Source organism: Bactrocera latifrons, unplaced genomic scaffold (assembly GCF_001853355.1).
Source record: "Bactrocera latifrons isolate USDA-ARS-PBARC rearing strain unplaced genomic scaffold, ASM185335v1 scaffold_719, whole genome shotgun sequence".
NCBI lineage: Eukaryota > Metazoa > Arthropoda > Insecta > Diptera > Tephritidae > Bactrocera > Bactrocera latifrons.
The window spans coordinates 40,403-51,948 of NW_017537400.1; the positions used below are offsets into that span (position 1 = coordinate 40,403).

Below are 11,546 nucleotides of genomic sequence, written 5' to 3' on the forward strand. Positions count from 1 at the left end.
CAAACGGATGTTCTTAGGCTACCCAGAGGATACTTGGTCAAGGACCGGAAGTCGTGAGCTGCTTGAGTCATATGTAAAAGAATCGTTTCTGGCCATTCCCACGTGAATGGCGATCAGAGAACTTTCCTCACTTGCGTGAACTTCTACACATGACTCCATCCTCCACTATACACACTGCCCAAAGATTTGGAGTAAGTGATAGAGTAGCAGCCTTGATTGTTTCATCTGCTTTTCTGGATGCCAAGAAAGCAGGTTTGATTACAGGCTAGCTTTGTCACTGACAAATGCAAGATTAGTCGGGCAAAAAAAGTGTTGCAGTTAAGCTCCAAAACACCGAAAGTATTGACTCTGTATATGGGCTGTATTTTGACGGCCGCAAAGATAATACACTTACACAAGTCAGCGTAGGTGAAAAGTACTACCGCGACACTGCCAAAGAGGAGCATATTTCTCTTATAGCGGAACCTGGTTGTCATTACTTTGACCACGTCACCTCTCCTTCCGGGTCAGCTGAGGATGAGACTCAACCTATATGGAAACATTTACAAGACAATTCAGTTGAACATCTAGAAGTTGTYGGTGCTGATCGCACCAACACAAACACAGGTTGGAAAGGTGGAATCATTCGGAAACTAGAAGAAATAATAGGTAGACCATTGCAGTGGGTTGTTTGTCTTCTACATTTCAACGAACTTCCATTTCGTGCTCTTTCCGAACACATAGATGGTGGCTCAAAGAGTCCAAATACATTCTCTGACGACATAGGCAAATACCCCTGATTGTGAGAAGTTGCCTGTTGTAAAATTTGAAAGTTTTCCATCCCGCCAATTACCTTCTGAGGTTATTAATCCGACCCAACTTAGCACCGACCAAGCTTATCTCTATAAAATATCAGAAGCTGTTATTTCCGGTCAATGTGCCTCAGATTTAGCGTCGATGCATCCAGGTAACATATGCAAATCTCGCTGGCTCACCTGTGCGCATAGAATTCTGTGATTATAGATTTCTACTGACAAACCAACAAAGGAAATAAAAATTTTGGTTTACTCACCTTTGTGGTTCTTAGAAAGATTCAACAGGTCAATCAAAGATGGCTCGCGCCATCTCTATGGTTGTACTTACCTGCTGAACTGCGCAAGGTTGTCGATTCATYCATTCAACAGAATGCTTTCTTTGCTTTTCCAGAAAACATTCTCCTTAGTATGATGACTGACGAACGGATAGAAGTCAGAAAGTTGTCCCTTGACCGTATTCTGGCAGCCAGAGAAGCAGAGTCTGACACTGTAAATGGAAGGGTTAGATGTAATAAGGTGCCAAAGCTAAATTTCAAAGCTAATAGTTATCACGATATGATTAACTGGAAGACCATTGACTGTTCCACCATTTTTTTGTACAGTTTCTAACGAAGAACTCATAAAAGGGCTGTCGGGTGGCACTGCAGAGGTATGGACATTTAGTGAATTCCCCTCTCACACCGCGACAGTCGATAGAACCGTCAAACTGGTGACAGAGGCATCTTCTAAAGTTGTTGGCCCACAATCTCGTGATCGTTTTATACGCTCTACACTGAAATCTATGTAACAAGTGCCAAAGTTTAGTACAAAATCTGATTTTATCAATAAATTTGACACAGATTCAGACTAAAAGAAGTCTGACATATGGTTGGTTGGTTGGGTTGGGCTTGGGAGGAACCCGAAGGGCAGCCACCTCCCCGCGGTGGGTTCTGGGTGACCAATACAAGTTAGCTGAGAGCTGCAACAACTTTCATCTTGCGCTGTGGCGCGCCGCATATTCGCTCGTATCTCGAGAACGGTTCGTTCTACGGCCATGATCACATATACCATTTCGGTAGCAAATGACGTGACAAATAACTTTTGTTTTATACATTTTTCCATGAGATGCGCATTGCCTAAACCTAGACGAGAATGGAGAAGAGACTCAATAGGGTAGGAAGATACCACTTCAGGCTATACCGACGAATTCAAAATGGACTGCGGAGTAGGCACGGGAGTATTTTCCTATGATCTGGACATTTCTTTCTCTATCCGTCTATCGAACTTGGCGAGCATCTTCCAAGCGGAAGTACTGGGCAGAAAGAAGGCCTGCGAAGCTCTATTGGAAAATCACAAGAGGATACGTATTTTATTTCTTTTTGTTTCAATATCTTTTTATTTATTGAATCTGCTTTTCGTTTTAAAAGACTAGCAACAACTTATAAAATCTTAAATCTATTAAATAACTAGACACGCTCAAGTTTTGGTAATACATTGCTTTTTAATACGTGGTCGTATCTTTTCTTTTAAGGCGTGTTTGATCACAAGAATGTACCAATTGAAACCTTTGTAATATATCAATATTAGTTGCACAGATCGTACCCCACAGTTGAATGCCATATATCCAAATCGGCTTTATGACCGCATTATGTATAAGCACGTTATTGTCTAGGCTAAGTTTGGAGTTTTTATTTAAAAGAGAATTTTAATTTGCAGCCCTAACCTTCATCATATTTTACTAGAGATGTGTTTTCTCCACGTGAGCCTTCTATCTAGGTGAATACCAAGATATGTTACTTCGTTGGCTTGGGGTACTAAAATATTGTTTATTTTTACTGCTGGGCATATCTTTGGTCTTAGCGAAAACGTAATTTCCTTACACTTCTGTTCATTCGCGTTTATATGCTAGTTCGCTAGCCACTCTTCGGCAGAACTTAAATGCTTCGCTAATATTCGTGATGCTAAAATGTGGCATTTGTTACGGCTCACTATAGCTGTGTCATCCGCAAAAGTTGAAGTTAACACATTATTAGCTGTTGGAATATCTTATGTATATATGATGTATAGCCTTGGGCCTAAAACACTGCCCTGGGGTACACCAGCCCTTATCTCTCTTTCATCAGATATGGAAACTCCCACTTTTACCATAAATTTTCCATTTTTTAAATAAAACTCCAATATTTTATACAATTCTGAAGGTAGAATATTTTTAATCTTATATAAAAGKTCCTCATGCCATACCTTATCAAACGCCTGAGCTACGTCTAGAAATATAGCTGAGCAGTACTCTCTGTGCTCAAATGCTTTTCTTATTTCGTTAGTAATTCTATTTGCTTGCCCTATCGTGCTATGTTTTTCAGGAAACCCGAATTGGTGCGTTGATATTGTATTATTTTCATGGAGGGAAGGAGACATCTTTGAGAGTAATACTTTTTCAAATACTTTTGAAAGACAGCGTAGAAGACTGATTGATCTCTGTATGAAGACGGCTGTTTTAGGTCTTTCCGAGGTTTGCCTATCAAGATAATCTGCGACTTTTTCCATGAATTAGTATAGTGTCCGAGATTAAGAATGGCATTGAAGAGCAAAGAGAACACTTTTACGGCAATATATGGTAGCTCAGTTAGCATTTTTGGGTTAATATTATCATGTCCTGGTGACTTTTTTGGGTTAAGTTCTTTTAGTATTCTAGTAACTTCAGAAGTAGAAGTCCTAATAGACACATGCGACAGGTTTGCGGTATTGGGCAATATTAGCAACTCAAAGTTGTTCTTTGGGCAATTGGGTTGAAATACCTTTTCTAGGTGATTTGCAAAGCTATTGGCCTTATCCTCATCACTACGTGCTTAATTACCATTCAACTGTCTTAGAGGCATGTTGGAATCCACTGATTTCTCGAAAGACTTTTGGGTTTTCCAAAGGGAGTTTGCTTGCTAGAATTTGGACAAAGATTCTATATATAATAATCAGTGTTGTGTTCTTCTTCGCGTTTAAGCGCTTTTTTAACTTTCGTACAGCGGATTTCAGTTGAAGCAGAGTTGAAGGGGAGCGATTTAACTACCATTCCCGTTTAGCTCGTCTTTTTTCATTTACAAGTGTCTCTATTTCAATATTGGTGATCTTTCGAAAACCAACTGGTTTACTGTTTCTTTTTGGTGTTGCCACTACACTTGCATTAGTTATTAGGTCATTAATTTCTCTTATATTTTCATTTATATTTTTATTTTGCAATCAATATTGATGTGGCTGCCGATATACTTTCTATACTTCAACTAGTTAATTTTAGATGATGTTAGAGAAACTTTTGGCTTAAATATCATGGGCTGTTCGTATAACTTTATTAGTACAGGAGAATGATCAGATGATAAGTCTGTACATGTATCAGCTGTTATAAACGAACTATCTATATTTATGACTACACCAAAATCTATTAAGTCTGGTATTTACGTCTGGTTACGACATGCAGGACAACCCCTGTAGTTAGCAGTGTAGTTTCCTCCACAATTGCTGCATTTTTTAATTAATTCTTCCTTCTTAAGGATGCATTTCGAAGTGGGATGTAAATTACCACATACCACACAAACACTGTGTAGAGTGCAATATGATTTAGTCTGCCCATATTCTTGGCAGTTAGTACATTGTACCGGACCGTTTCTTTTATGTGGTTCTTCCACAGTTACTCTACGATGCAGCAAATATTTCAGATTATATAGGATGGGTCTCATTTCGAAGTTGATTAGAATTCGGCAACAATTCAATTTTAAACATTGACTGTGGCACTTTGTTTCTATTAAATATATTTACAATTGTTTTTATACCAAACTCGTATTCTTCCAAAATTAACTATTTCTAAAAAACTTTTTTCAGTGTAGGACTGAATTTTTGTTTTATCAATATTGCCTTTTTTCAAGGACACTATATAAAAATTGTTAGGGCCAACAATTTTACTTAATACAGAAACGAGAGCATTACTGCTACGCTCGCGCAAATATATTGGGAGTGGTTTGGCATTAACGACTGTGGTTGTACCGTTCGCATCGTCGTCTGATCCATTGCTTAGTAAAGCAAATCTATTGCCATTTAAAACTTCCGGTTTATTCTTAATTGGTGTACCTCCTTGGAATTTTTTAGGATTGACCGCTGGCTTTGTAGGACTTAATTTCCTTTTTATATTGACGTGGCGGTCAATGCCTGTTTGTACAGACGGGCCTTGTTTTGTTGGTACACTCTCACCTTGCGTTGTGATTTTGTTCGTTACCTGCGCTTTTGCTGTACCTGCAGACTGGTTGCTGTTCGGGCATTGTTGTTTTGGGCTGCTTCCGCTGACTGCGTTCTTTACTTCGATTGCTTTTCAGCTGATCGCCGCGATGACTCATTATCGCCGTTGTGGTTGTTGCTGGATCGACAAAGCTAAAGTAGGAATTTAAGGAATGCCTGCACCCTTGCTGATGAGGCTGACTCATTATTGTTTGTTTGATTTTGTGCTTTTTTTTTTGTTTCAATTTTTGATTCGTGCACTATTTGCTTATGTTTATTATTAGTAATTTGTGTGCACTATTTTTAATGTTTGTTTCCAATTGAATAAATTGTTTTTGTTTTACTTTTTGTTTGATTTTATTATTTATTTATTTTTGTAAAGATTGAATTCACGGAGCGAATTAAATAACACGTCCGTATTCTTTGAACTTTAACTTTGAAAAACATAAAAAATATTTTTTTATTAAAAATAAATAAATAATAAAAATTAATTTGAACTTTGACTTCACTCGTCCATAATTCCGGGCTATTTTTATGAATAGCATCGCGCGAACGACGAATAACACTGAAATAGAATTCTTTGTTGACAGTTTGGCTGGTCGGAAGGAATTCGGAGTGCACCATACCTAGATAATCGAAAAATTTTGTATATAGCCTTGATTTTTGACCTACTTTGGCGCGGTTTCGTCGACTACGGATCATTTTTGCCAAGATATTCCGATTGATCTCCGTTTCCAGATCATCAGCATAAATCGAAGAGTCATCGCCGGTTATAATTCGTTTCATGACATCCTGTTGGTCGAAAAGCATTGTTTCACAGGCGAAGCTGGTTGCTAATCAGGGGCATATTCTGTAACTCGATTCGAAAAAAAAAATTTAGTCGGATTCAGATTTTTTATATTCTGTAACTCGATTTTCAGATTTTCAAGACAATTTTCGAATATAATATTCGTTAACTTTTGAGCTATAGAAATCAAAAACCAAAATTTTACGTATTTATTCTGGCACAGGGTGGTGCAAATTTCGCATAATTATAAAGTAGATTCGAATTTCGAATAGAATACATTTCCGAATCGAGATAAATCGTCTAAGCTAAGCGCTTAACCAGACAGTGGGAAAACGATCCTAAGTGTAATAAATAACAATTGGGAGAACAAAGCTCCTATACTTTGTGGCAAACTATTTTGAAAGTATTAAAATTAAAGATCCTATACACAGATATAGATTTGAAAATAAACTTTCTAAAATTTTTCAGGCACTAACAATAAATCTGACAGAGCACCGTTTGGCAACTACGAATGTAAACAATTTAAAAAAACAATACCGTGATGAAAATGGAAAAAATATATTGACCATCGGAAAGAAAGAATTCCATCATATTGATCATCAAAATAAATTCAGAGGAGAGTGGGTAAGTTCGGTTGCATCAAAGCTATAATACTTTTCACAAATACAAAATATTCCTTACAGGAGCTTGATTTTGATCGTTTAGTTTGTATGAGAGCTATGCAGGGTTCGTCCGGAAAGTAATAGAACTGATTTTCTTCCGCCGCGACTGTACTTCAGAGTGTGCACGCATAAACTGGATTCTGTAGCAGGCGTTCTTAGCTAACGAGTGAGCGGCTGGTCAGTTGCCTCCGAGCACCTGGAGAGTTAGAACAAACATTTTCTGTGGGTGGTGCAAGCCGAAAATACAGCGTTCCTTAGAACAGAGGTACGAGATTAAATTGTGTGTGAAACTCGGTAAATCTGCGACAGAGACGTCTGATATCATCAAGCAGACTTACCCAGATGTTGCTTTACAAAGAAGTGCGTTCGGTGGCACCAGGCATTTTTGGAGGGCCGGGAAAAGGTCGCTGATGAAGACCGGAAGAATGAGCAAACTGAAAGTGAAAATGATGCTCATTATCTTTTTGACATCAAAGGCATCGACCATCATGAATTTGTTACTCCCGGATAAACCGTTAATGCCAATTTTAACGTAGTAGTCGTCAAGAGACTCAAACGAAGGGTCAATCGGGTCCRACACGACATGGCAGCGGATTGGAAGTTACACCACCACAACGCCTTTCCTGTGAAATTACCTAACTAAGGGATACCAACGCTTCCACAGCCACCTACAGTCCAGATGTGAACACCAAATCCACCATCTACCATACTGCATCGACGCAGAAGGAGCACATTTTGAAAGTTTTTAAAGAAGGAAGATAAATTTTGTAACGATTGGTTCGATAAATTATTTTAATTGACTCAATCCTATTACTTTCCGGACAAAYCCTGTATGTTATAATAATCCGATCAAAGCGATTTCTGCGTGAGACCCGAGTCTAGGGTGGCACGATTTAGGGGCGGCAAAATTTACGAACGTTACAATTTTAAAGCCAAAGAAATATATAATATAATGTAGAATATATATAAAATTTAGTTTTGACTATAATATAATAAGTTTTTCCATTGACTTCTTAATTTCTTAATTATTTTTATTAATCAATCATAGCATTTATCGAATAAGGTTTGAAAATAAATTTTCGAAGCAATAAACAATCTTGTTTTTAAAATCCTAGATACTTTAGACTCCTGTATCGTTGATAGGACTGTTTTTATATATGTAAAGCATTTTAAACTTAATTTTTGGAGTTGAGTGGACATACGTATGATCCATAATAGTTTTAAATATAAAAGATATTTTATTACAGAAGTTATTTTTTTATTCAAAATATCAGGTAAAATTTTTGTAAAAATGGAAAGAAGCCAAAACCACATTTGTTTTATCAGATCGAAAAAATTGGTAATTTAATTTGAGAGTTTTAATTGTGTGATTGTCATCTCAACAATTCGATCGGAGTGAAAGTATTGTGCATTATTACGGTTGAGAATTAGTTCCGAAGTGAGTGTTACACATGTTTTCAGAAAACGAGGGCGTATTTGTCTAAACCAATATGTTATATAAGGAAATTATATTAGTAATTCAAAATAAAATGTTACAACGTATTTCTAGAGAAGTGCAATCTGCTAATTAATTTGGTGCAATCCTGGATTCTACGCCTAATATTGCACATGTCGAAAATATTAGGATAATTATATCTTCCGTAATAACTTTAAAATTGTTGAGAGATTTCTAGAATTTTTACCGAAAGATATAGAAGATATTCTATTAAAATCTCTTGAAAACAATGTTTTACATATAATGAACTGTCGTCTCCTATTTTATGATAACGCGATCATTATTTCAGGAGTGCAGTTCTGTAACAGAAACAGTTGATTTCTTCTACTTTGCAGGAACTTTATAATTATTTTGCTATATCAACAAATGATTGGGAGATCTTAGTGCAACGAACAAGTTTATCAAACTCATTGGCCTGGTGTAACTAATGCACTGAAATTTGGTGCTGAAAATCGCGATGAAAAACCAACTACAAGATCTCCAGTTGCATTATTGTAGCGAAATTTACAGTATCTAGAAGCGGCAATTCTGATCATTGTTCGTAATATTATTTTAGATAGTTTTAATGCTGCAAGGAAGAACTTTAGAAATGTCAAGTACATTTATCATATGTGGTACAAATCTATGGTTAGTTCATAGGCATCATTTCTTCAAGATCTAAGAGACAAAGAATTCTCTGAATGTGATCACAAATTAATGAAATCTCGTCAAGAAAATTCTGGCATTAGTGCGTATTACCGAATTTTAGACACATAGCGAGTACAATTGGCCGTAAGTGACAGTGCTTATTAAAGGCTCTACGGATATTTGGAAGATATTGGGAATGAATTTATTCATTTACAATGACAACGMATTGTACGTTCCGAACAATGCATAGGCAAAGTATTGCATTCTCTAAATCTTTGGGATGTTTATCCAAACGTAGCAACGTATATTTTTGAGTATTTTCTTTACGAATTGTTCCGAAGGAAGATCTTTAGAAAGGGCTTTTAAAAATTATTTGTTAAATCTATGTATATATCTTACAAACCACCAATGTACAATTGGGTTGTAAGTGTCCGTATGTTTGTATTATCAATGCGAAAATGTCCAAAGAACCAACATTAAATTTTCTTTTAAAATTGATGAAACAAGTTTATGGCGATGATTGCCTGCCTATACGGTAGCAGAGTGCACGAGTGGTTTCAACGTCGTGAGGACATAAATGACGATCAACATGCGGGCCAATCAATTCTTCGAAACTGTGCGTGAATTCATCAAAAATTATCCGAAATCATAATTGATATTCACGGCAATAGAATTGAAMCTCTCCAAAACATCGATTTATTGAATTGTGACCGAACATTTGGGCTTACGAAAGGAATGTGCACGGCACATTCACAAATTTTTTTTAGGTACAAAATCTTTTATATTTCGCCTTGGTAAGCAATTGCCCGATGCATCTCCCATGAGCATTTGTTGGACGGCGGGTAGGATGCAGGTCGCAATGCCTATCGGAAACAAAAACTAGTTCAACTAAAAACATTCAAAAAAAAAAAGTTCAAAATTTTAGAAATTTTTTAAGAATTGGAAAAAAGTGGTGAATAAAAGTAGTAGTGACCAAAAAAATTTTACTTTATGCTGTTTAAAAATATGTTCAAACTTGCCATTTCTTAGTTTTTTTTAGTTTAACTGGAGGATAATTTAAGGCCAAAGATAATAAACTTTGCCCCAATTCCATAGGACGTTTAGTTTTTTTTTCTATCCTGGTCGCCAAATAAGAAAACCCGTAAAGATGAAAACCGAGAAATCGCGTGTCAAAGTTTTCGTTTTCTGCCCAATCTCTCATATATCTGCTAGACGCTCGGTCACTTCAAAAATATTTCAAATTCTCATCTAAACCTTTGACGACATATTCTTAGATTATTTTTAAAGAGAGAGCAAAAAAAGAAAAATAGCTTTTTTGAAGCTCCTAAGCAGGCTCCCCCCTTAAAGGAGCGCGGCATTGACCGAAACACACGGTAGTTTGATGGCGCAAGCTCAGGGCAATAGATGCATCAAAATTTCCCAGCCAAGCTCTCAAAGTTTTTGCCGAGTTTTGCATGTTTTAATGTTATCAGTTGTTGACAGTAAAATGTATCACTGTTCCATCAGGCTTGAGCAGGTTATAGTGGATGATACCTTTCCAATCCCAACAAACACTCAGTACGACATTTCGAAGCGTCAATCCTGGCTTTACGATCATTTGTTGAGCTCCACCATGATTATCTTCGCACATTATTGTAGGAGACGTACACGGACGGACGACTCGAAGCGGACAGACATATTAATATATAAATATATTATTATTTACTTACATTTCTAACTAAACAACTATTACTTATATTTTTAACTTAAACTACATAAATACGAAAGAATGCAACCTTGCTATGGTAGTCGTAGTCAATCCCAACTTGACGAATATGCAAGACGCGTACCTCACAACGGATAAACTGGACAGTTGCTTTTTGAATGTGAATGAAGATACAACTGAATCAATATATACTTGCTTACTACAAATTTTTCAGTGTCTACTTATTTCCTACAAATTTTGGGGACTCAACCGCGAATGAACATTTGAGCCAAATAAGTCGAGTGTAATTAAAAGTGAAGATATTTATATATATTTATGCTGCGTTTAAACAAATTTCGTTATTATTAATAAATAGCAACTCGAAGTGTGTTGAATGTGACTGGTGAATACATTCATACGTAGTTGAAAAACTTAAATATTTTTGATATATTCGGGTTGGCGTTAAAAACATTGACAAACATTTCTCGGTGAATATTTAAATGGAGAAACTGTTATATAATTGTACTGTATATAATTGTATAATGAAAACCAGAGGCTTCAAAGCATTTCCACGAACATGGGAATTTTTTTGAATTGTACGTTACATTTTGAATTTGAAAACCCGAAAAGCAGTCGGTAAAACGAAGACGAAGAAAGAGTTACGCTATCGATGAACGAGAAGTTCCAGAAACTTATGACGCGAGTGAAGAGCAGTAAAAGAAATTAAGCTGAATTCTGCTACAAAAGGTAAAAAAAAGAGCGAAGTATAGCGAGGTATAAGGTGAAGCAGTACAAGCAAAGAAGCTGTATTGTCGTTAAAGTGTAGAAGAAGTAAGACACAATTGTTAGAACGAAGTTCAAAGAGTTACGCTATCGATGAACAGAAGTGAAGTGTAATGAAGGATAAAGTGAAACAGTACAAGCAGAGAAACTAAATCAGCGAACAATAAGAAGTCATTATAACAACAGATGCAAAGTAAACGAATCAAACACTGCAATCAACATTCAAATACAAGTCTGTATAGTAGAAGCAAGAAAGAGAGGCAACAACCATTTTTGGAGAAGAGTAGTTATTGACATCAAAATTCGGTAATAATAAGGTTAATAATATAAAAAGAGGAGCAGTAATAGTACTTTATAAAAAAAAAAACACAATTTCATAAGAAAAATTTATAACTAACTAAGTGAGAAAAAAYATAAGTAAATGAATTTGAAGAAGTAAAGTAACTACATTAAACATATAATACAGAAAGCAAAGCAA

The 11,546-nt window shown here is 36.2% G+C and overlaps 1 protein-coding gene across 1 annotated transcript in view; it reads left to right on the plus strand.

The window, feature by feature from the left end:
- Window positions 1-6,834, plus strand: part of LOC108976042 (type I inositol 1,4,5-trisphosphate 5-phosphatase) — a 29,096-nt gene extending 22,262 nt beyond the window's left edge. The window contains exons 6-7 of the mRNA XM_018944942.1: window positions 6,286-6,441; window positions 6,501-6,834. Coding sequence (XP_018800487.1) covers window positions 6,286-6,441; window positions 6,501-6,560 — 216 coding nt within the window. The 3' untranslated portion in view covers window positions 6,561-6,834. The remainder of the gene's footprint in view (window positions 1-6,285; window positions 6,442-6,500) is intronic.
- The last annotated feature ends 4,712 nt before the right edge of the window (window positions 6,835-11,546 follow it).